The sequence below is a fragment of the Mesocricetus auratus genome, unplaced genomic scaffold (assembly GCF_017639785.1).
Source record: "Mesocricetus auratus isolate SY011 unplaced genomic scaffold, BCM_Maur_2.0 Super-Scaffold_100676, whole genome shotgun sequence".
Taxonomy (NCBI): Eukaryota; Metazoa; Chordata; class Mammalia; order Rodentia; family Cricetidae; genus Mesocricetus; species Mesocricetus auratus.
Window position 1 is genome coordinate 37,098,346 of NW_024429266.1, and position 18,599 is coordinate 37,116,944.

The 18,599-nt window shown below is 47.7% G+C and overlaps 1 protein-coding gene across 2 annotated transcripts; it reads right to left on the bottom strand.

The window, feature by feature from the left end:
• Positions 1-7,065: 7,065 nt before the first annotated feature.
• On the bottom strand, positions 7,066-12,636 carry Znf648 (zinc finger protein 648). 2 transcript variants are annotated; one of them, XM_013114277.3, is made up of 2 exons: positions 12,485-12,636; positions 7,066-9,685 (listed from the first exon to the last, which is right to left on the bottom strand). In XM_013114277.3, exon 2 carries the CDS (start codon positions 9,565-9,567, stop codon positions 8,005-8,007), a length of 1,563 nt encoding a protein of 520 aa, XP_012969731.1. In that variant the 5' UTR covers positions 9,568-9,685; positions 12,485-12,636; the 3' UTR covers positions 7,066-8,004. The 2 variants fall into 2 exon arrangements, with proteins under 2 accessions (XP_012969731.1, XP_040595000.1); XM_040739066.1 differs by lacking the exon at positions 12,485-12,636 and adding an exon at positions 11,839-12,390.
• Between the last annotated feature and the right edge of the window lie 5,963 nt (positions 12,637-18,599).

Here is an 18,599-nt window from a genome sequence, read left to right on the forward strand (position 1 = left end):
TCCATCATGCCAGAATCTGTCTGAAGCTCACTGGCATTCACATTATAACATTTTTAAATGAGGAGTGTATTATTTGATGAGTCATGTGGGGACTGGGAACATTATTCCCCCTTTTTTATTTTCTAAAAAAAAGTTTTTTTGAACTGTTGAAGCTGGACCATAACAGTAGAAGGATTTGTTTACCCTCTTTGGTTGACTATCTAGGTAAATTGGGATTACTACTTAGATTATTTGTAGATGCCCATTAAAAAGGACATATCCATTAAATATTTCCCAAAAACTTCTGAAAATCACTCAAAGATTGTAAACTATACTGTGTCCAAATAACTTTTTAAAATTATTTGAAGTCTGTGAGCAGTCTTTCCCAATCTAACCTGTGAGCTCTCACTAGCTGACAAGGCCTCGTTTGCATCTTAAATTTTTCTGTTAAAACATTAACAGACTGGCTGGATGTTCCTTTTGGCTATATTTAAAGCAATCTAGGTAGCTTCTTAACTATTTTTGAAGGGATTTAAGTATCCTTTTAATCATATTAGCAGTTCACACTCACACATTCACAATCACATTTCATACATACCGGTGTGGCCACACCATACATTCAGAACATACATGCATCTTTCAGTCATCCTTTTTCCCTAGGTCATGATTAGTCTGTTGCAATGAAGCTTCCTTAATTGAAATCTATGTAAAAGAACAACTCCAGCCAATCCTTGAACTAAAAAGGTTAAAAAGTCCTATATGTTTTTATCATTCCTCCATTTGAGCTACAGTCATGGGGTACAGCCGTACCTACTCCTTGTAACTCTGTAGATGCAAGGTAGAGAGGCCAGGCTTTTGGCCAAAAGTTTTTAGAGATGACTCACAAAATAGAACTTAAATGTAAACAAAATTTTCCATTCCATATACCTTTGTCTTTGTCTTTTTCTTTAATTAATACCAGTACCAATTTTTTTTTTGAGTCAGGGTTTCTCTGTATTGTTTGGAGGCTGTCCTGGGACTTGCATAAAGGTGTGTTGGGATTAAAAGCATATGCCGCTGGGAATCTCTTGGATTCCCCTACTTCCTGACCCTGGTATCAGGCTTAGGAGGGGGAAACTCAGAATGTCTAGTTTCTGACTTTTTAATCTCATTGGCAGCAGCCGCTTCCAATGTATTATTGGTGTTATAAAATGGATGAACAGGGAGCTGGAATGAGTAACTGGCATTAACATGGGGGGGAATCCTCACCAATGCCCATATTTCCCTTACCTGAGTGTTCAGCAATGGTTGGATCATCTTTAGCATGGTGAGCATTACTAGTATCCGGAGTAGTATTGGGGTCGACATGCCTGATGCACCGTTCGGGGACCCAAATGGGCTTCTCACTTCCTGGAGGGAAAACACAAACAGCCCCTCGGACCCTAGCTAGTAGGGGAGTGGGTGGCTGCCATTTTCCTGTAATCAAATCCTTCCATCTGACCCATCCCAAGGACTGGGAGGGTTTGTTCCAATGTCTCTCCATAGCAGACAAATTATTATGGTCTATGGTCAAAAAATTTAAAATGTAAAGTATGGTGGATAACTGAATATTGGGGAGGTAACATACTCCCCCTTTTTATTTTCTTAAAATACTGTTTGAGAGTGGCATGGGTGCGCTCCACAATAGCCTGTCCCGTGGGGTTGTGAGGAATACCAAAAGAATGGACAATGTGATGTTCCCTGCAAAAGGCAGCAAAGCGATTGCTGGCATAGGCAGGGCCATTGTCCGTTTTTAGGGAATCTGGAACACCCATGTAGGCAAAGGCCTGCAGGCAATGAGAAATAACATCTTTAATCTTCTCTCCTGAGTGGAGAGAGGCAAAAATCAGTTTAGAATACGTATCCACCGAGACATGCATGTATTTTAATTTCCCTGCCTGTGGCAGGTGAGTGACATCCATTTGCCAGAGATGGTTGGCCCTGAGGCCCCGGGGATTTACCCCCTCATTGGGAGAATTATGATAAGGGGCACAATCAGGGCACTGAGAGGTAATCTGTGTAGCTATGGATAAGGGGCACCCAGTGTGAAATTTAATGGAGCGGGCATTTAGATGATACCTCTCATGGAGCTGGTGGGCCAGCTGCTCCTGAGTAAATAAGACCCTAGGGCGGGTCAAGGAGTCAGCAATTTCATTGCCCTGGGCAAGGGGTCCTGGAAGGTTAGTATGTGCACGAATAAATCCCACATAAGCAGGGTGGATGCGCTGCCAAATAAGATGTTGGAACTGAACTAATAAGGAACGAACCTGGGAGGTTGGAAGAACATATGGAGAAGTTTCTAAAGGTGTAACAATGTTGGCAACATAAACACTATCAGTATATAAATTAAAGGGCTCTCCCTCAAACATTTGGAAAGCCATCAAGCATGCAAACAACTTGGCGGCTTGTGCTGACATCTGTCCTGTGGGTACCCTCTTCTGCACCTGAGAAGAAACCACCACCTCGAAACCCTTGGAGGAGCCGTCTGTAAAGACTGGGCGAGCTCCAACTAGAGGGTTCTCCTTTAAAATCTTGGGAAAGATCACAGGGTGTTGTTTGAAAAAAGACATCAAGGGGCTGTTGGGATATTGGTTATCAAACTGTGTGCCTGTAGATGTAATAAACAGGGTCCACCCATCATGGAAGATCCTCCTTACCATAAGGAAGGATAATTTTATCAGGACTCTTTCCAAAGGTTTGAATGCTAAACTTGTGTGCCTTCCACAACAATTGTAAAATGAGATCATAGTAAGGGGTTGCTACCTTCTTAGGGGAGGCTGACAAATGTACCCAATAAATAGGACCAGTCTGCCAAAACACGGCAGTGGGCGAAAAGCTAGATGAAAGTACAACCAGAACAAGGGGCTGCCCATAATCTATACGCCGAAGGTGGGCTTGCTCTATACTTCTTAACAACAATTGTAGGGCTTCCCTGGCCTCTGGGGTAATCTGTCTAGGGGAAGTTGGAGCAGGGTCCCCAGGAAGAATATCATAAAGCGCTTTAAGAGCCCCTGTTTTAATAGAAAGAGAAGGGCGAAACCATTGCACCTCTCCCAAGAATCTCTGCCAATCATGAAGTGTTTTTAAATTTGAACAATCGATTTGGAGTCTTTGTGGCCGGAGGCCAGTTTGTTGAATTTGATGACCCAAATAAGTATAAGGGGGTCTCTTTTGGATCTTTTCAGGAGCCAAAATAAATCCTCGGGCCTCCAGAAGCTCCTGTAGCTCTGCAAAGGCTATGTAACATTGTCTTTCTTCGGCCGCGGCCAAAAGAATATCATCCATGTAGTGGATAATGTAAAGATCAGGGAACTTACGTCTGAGGGGATCTAAACAGGCAGCTATATAAATCTGGCATATAGTTGGACTATTAGCCATCCCTTGGGGGAGCACCACCCATTGGAAGCGAAGGGCAGGCTCCCTAAAGTTAATTGCAGGAAGGCTAAATGCAAACCGAGGACTATCTTGAGAATGCAAGGGAATAGAAAAGAAGCAATCCTTCAAATCAATAACAATCAAATGCCAGTCTTTAGGAATGGCCACAGGCACGGGCAAGCCAGGCTGCAGAGCCCCCATAGGCTGCATGGTCGCATTCACGGCCCTCAAGTCTTGTAGTAACCTCCATTTCCCTGAAGATTTTTTTTATTACAAATATAGGGGTATTCCAAGGGGACGTGGAAGGAACCAAATGACCTGCCTCCAATTGTTCTTGAACTAGCTGGTGAGCCGCCCTTAGTTTCTCCGCTGGTAAGGGCCACTGTTCCACCCATACCGGATCATCTGATAGCCATGTGATGGGTATGGGGGCTGGCTGCACAACAGTGACCCTCATCAAAAATGGCCAAAACCCTTCCTATCCCCTGGGGCCCTGGTCTCCAAAGGGAGGGATGCCACAGGGCAAACCTCTCCCTGTTCTAGTTTACCTAGTTCCCTCCCCGGGCTCCAGCCCCTCCCTTGAGTCATCTGGGGGCCCCTGCTTTTGGACTTGGGTGCCTGAGTGGTGAGGACCACTCCCATTTCTTGCATGAGGTCCCGTCCCCAGAGGTTAATAGGGAGGCCAGGCAAAACATATGGCTGGAAAAGCCCTGTGTGGCCTTCAGAGTCTTGCCACTTTAAGATTCTGAGGCTCTTTTGGGGCACAGCCTGTCCTATTCCCTGGAGGGTCACTGTCCCTTCCTCTTTCGGCCAGGTGGGGGGCCAGAATTTATCTGAGAGGACAGAGAAATCTGCCCCAGAATCTAAGACGCCCCTAAAGGACTTGCCTTCTATCTTTAATGTAAGCTGGGGCGGTTCTCCATAGTGGCTACCCAAAATGCTGCCGGGCCGGTACTTCCAAAACCTTGGTTGCCCCTTTTCTCTTTAATTTTTCTAGCCTCACAAGGAGCTGTAGGGAGAAGGAGTATCTGAGCAATCCGTTCTCCTGCAGGGATGGCAACAACCCCACTGCCCACTGATGTCATTATTTTAATCTCCCCTCACTATCCTGGTCTATAACACCGGGGTGTACCTGGATGCCTCGAAGAATAGTACTGGACCGTCCCAAAGTAGTCCGACCGTGCCTGGGGGCAATGGCCCATGCACCCCAGTAGGGAGGGCCTGGATCCCCATTTCCGGTGTTAGGATTGCCCGGGCAGAGGGAGCGAGGTCCAATCCTGCACTCCCGAGGTGGCTCTAAGGAGGTCTGAGATATGAAGGGGTTGCTCTGGGGGAGAAAATGAGTCCTGCCACTGCCCAGAGCAGGGGTCATTGCCCCGTACACATTGGTTTTGGGGCCCTGGGGCGGGGCCCTCCTCCCGTTTCCCTGATTATTATTAGCAGAAAGGAAATTTCCCTCCCTGTCAGTTTTAGAGTAGCAGTTATTGGCCCAATGATATCCCCTTCGACAACGGGGGCATAAACCAGATCTCTTGAGACCCGTAGTACTATTTTGAGGGCACTCTCTACGGAAGTGTCCCTCCCTACCGCAGCTAAAACATGTTTTTCTCCTTCCCAGAGTAGGTCTTTCTTTCCCCACTTGGGGCCGAATAGCAGCAGCTAACACTTGGCCCTGGATGAAGTTCCCATCAATGTCCCTACAGATCCGGATATAGTCATTTAGACTTTTATTGCGATAGGGGCGAAGGGCTTCCTTACAATATTTATTTGCATTTTCAAATGCCATCTGCTTTATGACTGGCATCGCAGGCCCAATGCCCCCAAATATTCTTTCTGCTACCTGACTGAGACGGTCTACGAAGTCTTGAAAAGGTTCGGAAGGTCCTTGAAGGACTTTGGACAGATGATCCCCTCCTTCCTTGGAAGGCAATGCTTTCCAAGCCCCTTGGGCTGCTGCTGCCACTTGGGCATAGACTGCGATGTCATATTGCATTTGTTGCTGAATGGTGGCATATTGACCACTTCCTGTAAGCATCTCCACATTTCTCTGGGGCTGTCCGGCCTGTGCATTTCTTTGGGCTGTCTGGCTGCATCTTTCCTGAAACTCACCTCTCCAAATCAAATAATCTCCCCCCGACAGAGCTGCTCTGCAAAGCTGCTGCCAATTGCCAGGTGTCATATTAAGAGACGCAAAAGATTCCATTAAGGAAAGTGTAAAGGGAGCCTGTGCTCCATAATTTAAAGTTGCCTCTTTAAGTTGTTTTATATCCTTAAAATTTAAAGGGTTATGATGCCTAATGACCTGTCCAGAATTGTTCGGATCTGGAACTTCCATTACTGGGGCCACCACCGGGCAGCATTGGACCCCTCCCCTGGGTCTTCCCTCCAGGTCTGAGAAGGACTGGGTTATCTCATAGGAGGAGTCCCTTTTTTCAGAGTATGGGGAAGGGTTTCTCTCCCTGTCCTGTCTTTCCTTAATTAAAATCTTTTTTAGTTCTTTTTTAAGGGCCGCGATCTCAGCAAGTAACCGTTCCTTTTCAGACTGTGACGAGTCTGAGTCTGAGCTACTTCCATTTTCTAGGTCTGATAGAGAAGGATATAACCGATTCTGACCGGAGTCCTTCTTTTTGGGTCGTGCCCGGAGATCTCTACCCATTTTTTTGTTGTTACTAAGAGACTCCTCCTCATCCTCACTAACAATGGAGCCTCTAGTTTCAATCACAGTCTCTTCATCATCACTCTCTGCCCCTGAACTCAAGGAGGCTTGAGTCTCAGTCTCTTGTAACTCTAAAAAAGCCTCTTTTGTGTCCTGAACTACCTGGCGGTGACGAACCTTATCTGTCAAAAGTGCTCCCCTCACTAATCTCCATAAGGAGAATGTCGTAGGGGGCAAGGACTCAGATCCCTCTTTTCGTAAAAGTCTATGAAGATCACGGCGAACCTCCTCCCAATCTGGAATATTTAAGCTTCCCCCAGTAATGAACCATGGACTGGCTCGTTCGATCGATTTTAGAAAGACTTCTAGGGTTTTAGACTTGACTGCAGTCCCATGTTCTTTAAGTAACTTTTTTAGTTGATACTGCAATGATTCTAGCTTCCCGGAACTATTCCCCATAGTTTCTTAACCCCGTCCACTTACCTCGCTTTCACGATCTCAGTGGGACCTCCAATTGTCACGTCTGCTGCGCGGCCTGTGTCCGAGAACGTGCGGAGGGTGTCGGGTATTGATAACACAGAGACTCGTTCAATGATATAAAGAGAACTTTAAACAGGCTCCAAAAAGGTTCAAGAAAACCTCCTAAGAAAAGCTCCCACCAAAGAAGCTTCTGCTCTCTCCTCTCCCCTGGCTGGTTCTGCTCTGACCCAGAGGTGGATGTGTGTGGGTTTTTGAAGGTGCGGTTAGTCTCTGGACAAGGTCGAGGTCAGGGCGGTTTCCGTGGGAAGGCCTTTCCCAGGAACTTATTGTATCATTTTTAGTAAACATGTTTTTACTAAACATTGTCTTACAGCTGCCTACTCCCAGGCAGAAGGGGAAGTGGGTCTCTGCTCAAGGTCTGGTGTTCCCACAGTCAAGTTCCAAAGCCACAAACTCCTGATTTTCCAAGAGTCGGTGCCTATCTCAGTACCCTGAAGAGTGACTGTTAGGACAGATTTTGAATAAGTTCATTAGAGGATAATGATGAGGCATGAAGATGTTCACAGCTGATTTTAATGACTTTGACACAAACACAAATAAGCCCGTTGGCACCTGGGCAGCTTGTGCTTCCTCACATTTCCTTCAAATCACAGCTGATGAGCCAAGCAGATTTAAATGAACCATACTGTGGCTTATTCAGAGGAATTTCTCTACAAGTGACACATGCGACTTAAGTTCAAATCCTGGGCAGGGAAAAAGCAATGGCAGAGAGAGACCCCTGTGAACTTTACTGGTGGGACCCAGGTGAGGCTCAGGTGAGGGCCTCTTTTCTGGATGCTGAAACTATTCTGAACTTCTGGAGTCACTGCTTCCCAAACACAGCTCAAACCTTCATCCTTTCCTTCTGTACTTCAAAGCTAATCCACGGAGACATTCCCTCAAAGTTAAAGTCATTTTAGCAGTCAAGTGATGTCTGGCTTGGTTTGAGTTACCCCCAGGTGGGCTTTGTTCTTTGGAAGAGTCCCTCACAGGGATCATTTCTGAGGATTCCTTTACATAAAAATTAAAAAGACTCTCTAAAGATGGTCTTCTCAATATTTGATATGGCTTTGAGAAGAAAAAAATAGACTGTTTGCATCAGGGTAGCCATAGATCCTACACAGAGCCCAGCACAGAATTCTCCAACTTTTCATTCTCTGAAATCCCTGACCTAAGGAATTACTGGCCAGCCCCTACTTTGTTATCTTCCCCTTTTCCAATTTCTCATGGCCTCTTCGCAGTGGGAGACCGGTGTGAAACTGCACACCTGGACACTATCCTTGGGATTATTTTGTCTCACAACACATCAAATACATTAAGCACACGGAGCACCCCATGGCCAGAAACCACGCAGTAAGGGAAGTGACCAGAGAGCCTAGCTGGCTTTGAGGGAAGAATAGGATGTGGGAGGGCACACCGGACTGGGTTCCATGCTGCCATGTGAAGTCGAGGTTGTCTTAGTTTCTCTTAGCAGCAAGCCAATGGTGCTCTCCCTCATCGGAGGAGGAAGGGACAGGCTCCTTCTTGCAGGTGTCATGCTTGGCTTTGTGTCGTTGGAGGTGGTTGGAGCGGGTGAAGGCCTGGCCGCAGCCTTCACACTGGTAGGGCCTCTCTGCATTGTGCAGCCGGATGTGCTGCGCCAACTCGGATGCCATGCTGAAGGTCCTGCTGCACTCAGCACAGAGGAAGTCCTTGTCCCCGGAGTGGATTTGTTGGTGCCGCTTTAGGGTGGAGGAGCGGGCGAAGGCCTGACCACATTCGGCACAATGAAAAGGCCTCTCGCCGGTGTGGATACGCTGGTGGCGCAGCAGGCGCGAGGGCTGAGCGAAGGCCACACCGCAGTCGGCGCACTTGAAGGGCCTCTGACCAGTGTGCAGCGTCTGGTGCTCCTGCAGGTTGGAGGATTTGGTGAAGCACTTGCCGCAGGTGGAGCAGGGGAAGGGCCGCTCGCCGGAGTGCACGCGCTGATGCTCCACCATGCGGCTGGCCACGGAGAACTCCCGGCCACAAGAGGAGCAGCAGAAAGGCTTGGCGCCCAGGTGCGTGCGCTGGTGGCGCAGTAGCGACAAAGGCCTGTTGAAGGTCAAGCCACACTGGGCACACGGGAAGGGCTTGTCGTTGCTGTGCATGTTGCGTTGGTGTTTGCGCAGATCGGAGGAGCGCACGAAGGCCCTCCCGCAGTCCGGGCACCCATAGGGTTTCTCGCCCGTGTGGGTGCGGATGTGCTTGCGGTGATCGGAGGACCAGGTGTACGCCTTGTCGCAGAAGGGGCATCGGTATGGCCGCTCGCCTGTGTGCAGGCGCCGGTGCTGCTGGAGCGTGCTGCGGTGAGAGTAGGCCTTCCCGCACAGCTGGCACACATGGGGCTTAGCGCCATGGTGTTCTTCCGGGACCTGGAGTTTGCTGGACTTCTGGAAGGCCCGCCTATCCTGCACACACCTGTTAGGACTCTCCTCTTCCTGCCCTCTGTCTCCTGGGCCTACCTGGCCCTGAACTTTAATAGTACCCTGCGCTTTGGCCAATGCTACTACGGGAGAGGCTGAAGACTGAATTGGGGTGCTCTCGGACCTGGGAAGGTGCTCCAGCGAGTTATTGCCTGGGGAGGATGCATCTGCACTGTTCTGCGACCAAAAAAATACCCCACCATGCAAGAAACTGGTTGGGACTTCCAAGGCTGTGTCCTTGACTGTCTTCTTTCTTCCATCATTGCACACAGAGTCCCTGTGCGGCTGCCTCTGTGACAAGGCTCTGAAAGGGGCACTGAGGCCCTCCTCTAATTGAGGGAAGTCCTGAGTCTGGGTGATCTTCGAGTCCTTTTTTCCCCGGTTGGTGGTCCTCCCAGGCATCTCCCCAGGTTTGTGATCCACAAAGCCAGTGCTGGAGGACCCAGACCATTTATCTTCCTCTTTGCGGGTCTGGGTATCACACTGCAAGTCAGTGTTGTTGTGAGAGCCACCCTCCCTACCATCCTCATCTTCACTCACCGTGTTCATGCTCAACCTCTGGGTGTCATGAATCATGCTGCTTTTTTAAGGGACACCTTGTTCCATCTGTCCTGGGAGTCCATTTGTGCCACAGTGTGCAGGCACTTCAATTGTCTGCTCCTCCTAGAAAGAGCTGTTGCTTGGCTCAGGGTTCCTGCAGCAGGGAGAGAGGGTGAGGGGTAAACAGTGAATGTGTTTAATCTCCTTCATAGGCAGGCGATATGCCTATGACTCTTTTTCCTACTGATAGCCTTGCCAGGTATATTGTTCAGCATCTTGGGATGAAGGAAGCTATGGGTTCTGCTGAAACTGCCATAGTAATCCATCTCCCCTCCAGAAATCCTGCTTGCTAGAGACAGCTGGAGGTAGGGGGGTTTGCTAGGTGCCCACACCTCAAATACTAGCCAAACAGATGCTCCTGCTGTCCCTGCCAGGAAGGCAAGAGTGATATCCTATAAGGGTTATCTGGGGCCGCCTCCCAGGCATTGGGCTGTATAGCCACTCTTCTAAAGACAAAGAATAGTCCCCAGAAAAATTTGGGTGCGAACATAAAACACCAGATGGCTTCCTAAGCCACCTGTCTGCTTACGCAAGGCCTTTGCAATGTGTTGAAAGGGTCCTAAGTGCCATAGAGAGTGAACAGAGGCAGTCAGAGAGAAAGGGATGCCCACCTAGATTTCAAAGGGCTCATTTTAGACACTCATGGGAATGCATATTCTATGTTCACCTTTAGCTCCAATGTTTAATCTTCCCCTAAGTGTGCCATATGAATCCCCATGGCACAGTATGCCTAACATACCCCACCTATCCCCAATTTGACAAGCATGGACTTAAGGTTTGGACAGCAACAAGGCATGAGATGTAGAAGCCATCTGAGTCTTGTTTTCAGTTTAGTTTTGCTTTAGCTTAAAGACACAGCCAAAGCCTGCTGAATGCCAGTTAGCAAGAAATGTATGTGTGGGTGAGTGTCTTCCAAAGGAGGGAAGCTAAGAGGGCCTTGGGGTGAGAATGGGAACTAGTCCCTGGCCAGTGAGGTGCGCTTGCTTTCGTTTTGAGGGGCCATCCTGAGAATGCCAGATACTATAAGCACTTTGGGGGTCACTCACTCTATATGGACTGCTTCCCAGACACACTTTCACTTATTCCTTCCAGTGAACTTCCAGACAGAGACCTATGTAACTGTTTTTCCTCCCGTCTTACAGACAGGACCCTGCGCATTAATGAGGTTTTCTGCCTGCCCAAGACCACACAGCTCACAGACACCAGCTCTGGGATTTCTCTCAGATTCCATGGCTGTACACCACCACCTCTTAGCTGAGGCCTCCCAAGCAGGGCCTGTTCTGGGATTGGGCCATGCCAAGAGCAGCCACAGCATCCTGGGGTGGGGGAGCTGCTGCTCTCCGAAGGTATCAAAGCCCCTTGTGTTTGCTGGGCCAGGGAACCTTGGCCGTGCTGGCTGAGCATTGGAGTCCTCCGTGTGTGCACTGACCCAGATTGCCCTCTGCAGGAGAAAGAGGTAGGGCTGACTGAGCCAGGAAGCATGCTGTATAGACTTCAGCCGGGGCAGCCAGGAATGTTAGTCACTGAACAGTAACTGTCACCAAACGCCCTCACTGTTTGTACCAATTCCCACCCCCACCTCAGCAGGGATGAGACAGGAGCCGTCTTTGAACTCAGTGTGTCCTGTACCTGACTTACTAAGCTGTACTCTCCACACCCCTACCTGCTTACTGCCCAGTGTGACATGTGTGTGTGTAGTGGGGAGAGGCGGGGGTGGGGGGGGGGGGAGCCTCACTTTTGATTTTGCATACAGAAGTTGTGGATTAAGGGAAGGCATATTGTAGACCTGCCTGTGTTCAGCATTTCATGTCCTTTTGTGCCCTGAAGCCCAGGAGGTATTCCTCTGGATGCCCTGGCCTCACAACATGTCAGAGTTTGGCTGGTGTGTGTTTTGACAAGAAACCAAGTCTGAAATATTTTGAGCATTGGGAATCTTGGAGAACAATGTGTACCTGTGAAGAGACCCACATCTGACAAACTCCAGATGACTAGCATGCTGGGTCAGGTCTGGAGTCTCCCAGCTGGGGATACAGGGATGCTGGGTTTGTATGTAACAGATACCTAAGGTCTCTTCCTCTCTCTGTGACAACATGCTGTGCACATTACTCTTGGTCTGCTCTGTGGACCATTCTCCTTACCCATTCCTTGCCTGTATGCACCCTGTTCTCCATAGCCTGTGTCCCGTTTCCCTCCTCTGGGCCACAGGCAAGCCTCCTCAGAGCATCAGGCAGGTTTCTCCTAGCTTACCTTTCTCAGGAGCCTCAGGAGAGATTGCCTTTCCTGACAGAGAATCCCTTTTCTGGTAAGCCACATCCCAGTGAATAAATGCAGTCACCCTGCCGTCTTCTTTCTATAGCGATTGTAGACCTTTGCTCTTTCTCAGAGGGAAGGCTAGGAGGAGATCGGGAACTTGGGGTATGGATATCTGGCAGTCTGCGCAAGTAAATATGCCTGGTCGGGAAGAGAAACGCTGAGACGGTGGTGTGGCCAGAACGTCTGCTCTCCAGATGCACTGGTTCCGAGGCCATGAGCGCACAGCCCTTTGCTGAGCACCATCTACACCCATCAGCCAGCCGTGGACCTAGCGGAGCCCCAGTGGCCCCACTCCACACACAGCCACAGCCGCTCTTCAGAAGTCTAGCCTGGGGCTTGTTCCTGCTTAAACCCGCGCTCCTCTCCCTGGACTCCCTCCAGCTTGCACTAACTCCAGTCACCTCCCACCTCCTCTACTTAGGCCCTCAGCTCTTTACTTCTGACTTTCACACGTAAACAGCTGCTTACTTGAAAAATGCAGACAACAGTGTGAAACACCCTGCCCAGGCTTTGTCACACTATGCCACTCGGCTACTGAAACCAGTTTCCTGTTAGCAGAGACGAGGTCTCTGTGTCTCACCCTTTTGTGTCCAATGCAGCAGCTTCAGCGAAAGGCTCTGGAGGTGGGGCCAACATAGGACATTCAACCTTCTTGCCTGCATCCATGGAGCAGCCAGGGAAATACAGGCTGCCCCCTCTCTGCTGGACTGAACTGAACCTCAGGCTCTCTCAGTTCCCGCCTTCCCTTCCTGCCACAGCTGGCTCTGCTCCCTTCCACTCCCTCCTCAGAGGCCTCTCAGTCCTCCTGCAGGTGGCGCTGGACCTCCTGTTTGCTCTCACTCCTTCCTCCGACAGAGCAAACCATTCTTTCTTCACTCCAGCCCTGCTGTGCTCATGTACCTCTAGTTTCATGTCATTTTCTGGGGTGGCATTTCAGGAAAAAGCCTGATGCATCCTTCCCTCATTGTAGTCCCCGCCTTCTTCCCTATTCTATAGTGTCCACCTTTCTCGCTATTCTAGTACTTTCCTTCTCCCCTATCCTAGTGCCCACCTATACAGAGCTGGGGGATGAGCAGGGATGGGGAGTAGTCCTTGAATTCTTTTCTTAGTGCCTGGCAATTTAGCTGGTGCATGAGGTATGGGGAGATGGTCTACGGGTACAGGGTCCAAGTCTGCCCTGGATCTCTCTCCATCTCTCAGCACTGATTCCCATACTGGTCTGTTGTGATGAGAATAGTTGCAAGGCTCAGTAGCTTTGAATGTATAAGCAAGCAAAATTAATATGCTAAAATATACAAACAAGCACACACACGAAACCCCCGAATACTTAATATTCTTCTGTTGGAGTGAGTGGTCAGGACATTAAAATAGGAATTTGGAATATGTTGCCTATGATGCCACTATGTGACCAAAAATAATTCTGCTTGACAGAAAGGTTCAGGGTCTGGGTTTGGATTTCACTGCTCACTAGGTTGACCTTGGACAAGTTATTTAATATCTGTGTCCCTTAGCTCCTCATCTAAAAAGTGGGGATCAGGACAGCATCACCATCATGAAGGGCTTGAAAGGATTAAGTTGATAATACATGGCAAGAGCCCAGAACACAATAAGGGCAGATACAGCTGAGCATCTGTAATCCAGATGCTGAGGAAGCAGGTACAGGATGACACCTCGGGTTCTCTGGCCAGTCAAGTAAGCCTAATTGGTAAACTCCAGGACAGTGGGAGATACTGAATAAAATCAAGGTAGAGAAGCAATGGAAGGAGACACCCAATTTTGACTTCTGGCCTCTGTGTGTGTGTGTGTGTGTGTGTGTGTGTGTGTGTGTGTGTGTACACTTACCCCACATAAACACATGCACAAGCACATACAAAAAAAATAATAAATAAATAAATAAATAAATAAATAAATAAGGACTCTGTCATTCTATCCAGCACCTCAGGCATGCAAACAGGGGGGGTATTGTCTTAGTTTCTGTTTGCAGGTCTCCTTTAAAATCTAGCATCCCCCCCCCCAGCTGTCCAGCTTGGCAGTGTGCAAGTAAGGATCTGCATCCTTTTGGCGAAGAGGGAAGAAAGGAGCCATTGAGGGAGAAGCCTGAAGCATAGGGATAGGGATGGGATGGGGCATTGGCCTCTTATGAGATAAAGTGGCAGAGCTCAGTGCTGCCTGTCAGCCACACAGGCTGGATGGAGCTAAGTGGTGTTGCTGGAAGAAAGGTTGTGCTGTCTCTCTACCTTCAAGGATGTTGTGGACCCTTGGTTGAGTTCATGAACTACTGTTATTCCTGAACCCAGGACCAGACTGTGATGCCTGAGAGGTTCTCCAAGTCCTGTCTAGGTCTTTGAAGCTAGGATTGCCTCTCTAAGTTCCCTATTCTCTGTGGTCAGCTGTCAGCTTAGGATCCTAGCTGCTCTCAAACACTGGGAACAATTGGTGAGGTACAGAACCATTTATTTTATGCCCTAACCCTTTATCGCCCTTAGAAAAGATTCATGGATCCATTTGAGTACCCTACACATGCTCAAGACTTTCTGGATATTCTCATTCAATCAGACACCAAAGCCCATTAGTAAAAGTATGCCTACAGAAAGCAAAAACTTAGCCCTAAAATGATCTATCACTCAGTTTTGAATGACTTGATTTTAATCTCAGTTCCGTTTTGTCTGATCTTGGTCAATGTATTTAATTTCTTTGAGCCTCAGACTCCCCAGATGTAAAATAGGAATAAGAATACCTTCACAAAAACAGAGTATGGTGGCCCACACTTGTAATCCCAGCATTCATGAAGCTGAGGCAGGAGAATCTTCAGTCTGTTGTCTGTCTGGAATACATATTGAGTTGAGATAAGGGTCAACCTTGAATACATAGTGAGATCATTTCTCCAAAAAGAAGCGCGCGCGCACACACACACACACACACACACACACACACACACACACACACATATAATTTAGTATTATTACTGTTGCAAAATAATGTTAAAACATTTTTGTTTTAGCTATATGGTAACCACTTGTACTGGCTGGTTATGTGCCAACTTGACACAAGCTGGAGTCATCAGAGAGGAAGGAGCCTCAGTTGAGAAATACCTCCATGAGATCCAGATGTAAGGCATTTTCTCAATTAGTTATCAATGGAGGAGGAGCTGCCCATTGTGGATGATGTGGTCCCTGGACTGGTGGTCCTGGGTTCTATAAGAAAGCAGACTGAGCAAGCCAGGGGAAGTAAGTCAGTAAGCAGCACCCCTCCATGGCCTCTGCATCAGCTCGTGCCCCCAGGCTCTTTCCCTGTTTGAGTTCCTGTTCTGACATCCTTCAGTGATGAACAGCAATGTGGAAGTGTAAGCCACATAAACCCTTTCCTCCTCAACTTGCTTTTGGTCATGGTGTTTCATCACAGCAATAGAAACCCAAACACATCATTCTTTATGTATACATGTATATTTGTGAGTATATGCATTCATATATGTGTGTAGATGCATGTGTGTGCACATGGCACATATGGAGGCCAGAAATTAGCCTCAGATGTCATTCTTCAGGGGCCAACCACCTTGATTTTTAAGATAGGCTCTCTTATTGGCCAATACAAGTGCATTTATTGGAGTTCCCTTTAATAGTCTAGGCTAGCTGGCCTATGTCTGCCTCAGCACTGCTGAGATTACAAGCGTGTGCCCCCAGGCCCATGTGTGTTGTTGTTGCTGCTGCTGTTGTTGTTTTTGTCAGTTCTGGGCATTAAACTCAGGCCCTCATGCTCCCACATCAAGCACTTAACTGACTAAACTGTGCTCACCATCAGTCCCCCTGATTTTTCAGCAAATTATAGCTCTTACATTTTATCCTTGAACTAGTAGGAGCTTGCCAATGCCCTTTCCCCGTCCCTACTACTCTAAAAGTTGCTCTGGATCACTCTGATCTCGAAGGGAGTCTTTTTTCTGGCCCTGACTCTTCTCCCCTTACTTCGCATGTTCATCCTGAGAGAACACCCAGTCATTTGGGAGCTAGAAATGCTCCCAGAAGCAGTAATGTCATAAATATGTGTGCCCTTCACTCTATGTTACCCTTAGCTTGTATGGCCATTAGTGATGGGATGGAGGTTCATCCCGTAGGTAAGATGTGACGCATCAGAGGGCTTCATATGTCAACTCTCCCAGTAGCTCCTGCAGAACAGTGCCCAGCTGAAAGCTTTCTCTCCCTACCCGCCTCACACCTGCCTCTACAGGATGGTAGCCTGGCCCAGCATGCCTGCCCTGGAACCTGGCTACCAGGTAAACCTTGTCTTTACTTCTTGTGATTTGTCTGAACCTTTGTATTGCCAGATCCTCCAGCAGGTAGAGCAGAGGAAAGGCCAGTCCAGCCAGCCTCTTCCCAGGGCTTCCCATTAGTTACCTTGCTGTGTCACCCCCACGTGGAGGTTACAGGCCAGAGACAGGTTGCCAAACTCTAGCCAGGCTCAGGAGGTTACACTGGGCCTCACATCTGAGCCTTTTTAGGCCCAACATTGCATGTCTTAGTGAATGACAGATTAGAGCACACAGAGTTACGAGGATTGAACAAGATGCTGAACTTTACAGAACACAATGAACAGACAAGCAATTGATATTTATGAAAATGTAATTTGGGGTGGGGATCACCTCAATCTTTAGTCCAAACACAGAGACTCCTACCTCTGGTTCCCACTGACTTCTTTTCCTCATGCTGAGGGCCTTACCCATTGAACCATCTAGAACTCTTGGGTGAACTTCCAGCCTTCTTTAAGCTCCTGGAGACCCAGGTTACACTGTGGTGACTCAGGGAACTTCTAAAGCTCCCGGCCCATGATTATGAGAGAACTGACTACAAGCAGCGGGTGGTTATCAAGAAAAAAGAGGCCAAATAGTCACGTTCTCTTTTGACTTGGCTTAAGGTCCCCTTGGTCCAGGGGAAAGCACACCTTTCCAGGTCCGAGAGGCGGGTCTCTTTTCTTCACATCCATCTCAGTCTGGTGCTTTGAGTATTTGAATACTTGGTCTCCAGTTGGAAGCCCTGTTTGGTTTGGGGAGGCTTAGGAGGTGTGGCTTTGCTAAAGAAAGTGTGTCACTAGGGGCAGGCTTTGAGGTTTCAGAAGTGCACATTATTTCCAGTGCTTTCTCTCTGCTTCTTGTTTGTGCTTCTAGATGCCAGTTCTCACCTGCTCTTCTGGCCACCATTTCTCCCTGTTCCCTGCTGCTTGCATTCCACCACCACCACAGACTCTGACCCTCCGAAAATGTAAGCCCAAAATAAACTCTTTCTTCTATAAGTTGCCTTGGTCATGATGTTACTACAGCAACAGAATGATAACTAACATATCAGTCTTGGAGCCTTGCAGAAAGCAAACAAAAAAACATCACAAAAGAAACCTTTGGGGGGAGAAGTGGAGGGAGAGGGAGCTGGGATTGGCATGTGAAGCAAGCTTGTTTCTAACTTAAATTTTAAAAAAAGAAAAGGAAAAATAATAATAGATAAATAAATCTTTAGAAAGAAAAAAAACAGAAGCCTTTGTACGACTCCTGTGCTTTCAGCTCTCTTGCCTTTGCTGGTCTTTCTAAACTCAGGGATGGAAGGTTGGGGAAGTTAGGAGATGCTACATGTCTTTAATTGGTGAACAAATTGAAATAGAACACTCTGATCTCATGTCCACAGGGATCTCTTTATTTGTGGATTACCAGCCCTAGGGTGTTGTTACGAGAATCTTTTTCTTTTGCTAGTCGCTTTGGTTTATCCCCCGCCAGTCGCCTGGGCTCTGCCGCGCCAGCCTGGTTCTAGATCCGCATGAGTCCCAAATAAACACACAAGAGGCTATATTCATTATGAAGCTGTTGGCCTTGCTTGTCTCTTACTGGCTAGCTCTGCTTTAAGTAATTACCCCATAATTGTTAATCTAAGTATGTTTCTTACCGGAGAATAGTTCCCAGCGTCCTACCGCCATGGCGTCACATGTTGACTCTCTTGTGTTTCCCCTTCCCAGAATCCTCCTCGACTCCTAGTCCCTCCTATCTAGGTTTTCTATTGGCCAGACAGTACTTTATTGACAAATGCACAGGCAAATAACAGGACTTCCCCAACATCTCCTCTTTTCTGTTTAAACAAAAGAAAGGTCTTAATTTTAACATAGTCAAATTGTATATGACAGAACAGTTATCAAGTAAGAACATAGTTACAATATTTTAGCAAGATTTAAAGAAAATATCATGTATCCCATCCTTGTGAGTCCAAAGTCCTATATGTAGCTTATCTTTTATCATAACTAAGGAAAACTATAATTATAAATATCTATCTTCAACTCCATCAAAGACCACAGAAGGATAATATATAAACACTAGGATTGACAGAGGTATCTTACTGCCTGGACAGTCACCCGAAGTTCCTCTGTAACGTTGGGGCATCCATCTTCAGCCCATAGGCCACAATGTGTCTGGAACACTTCTCAGCAAAGCAGGAAATTTCAAACTGTCCATCTGCATTGGCAGTCTGTCAGTCATTTTTCTTTGTCCTGCAGAAAGTCTCGTAGACTCTTCCATGAAGCAGGAACCCTGTAATACTGAGTTCAGCTGTCACTTTCCTGTGGGTCCTGCATGTCCAGGTTATACAAAAACAGTCAAGCAGTACAGGCAAGAGCAGTTTCTTGCCCAAATGGCTAATCTTGCCATGTTGAAAGCAAACTCCATAACGAGT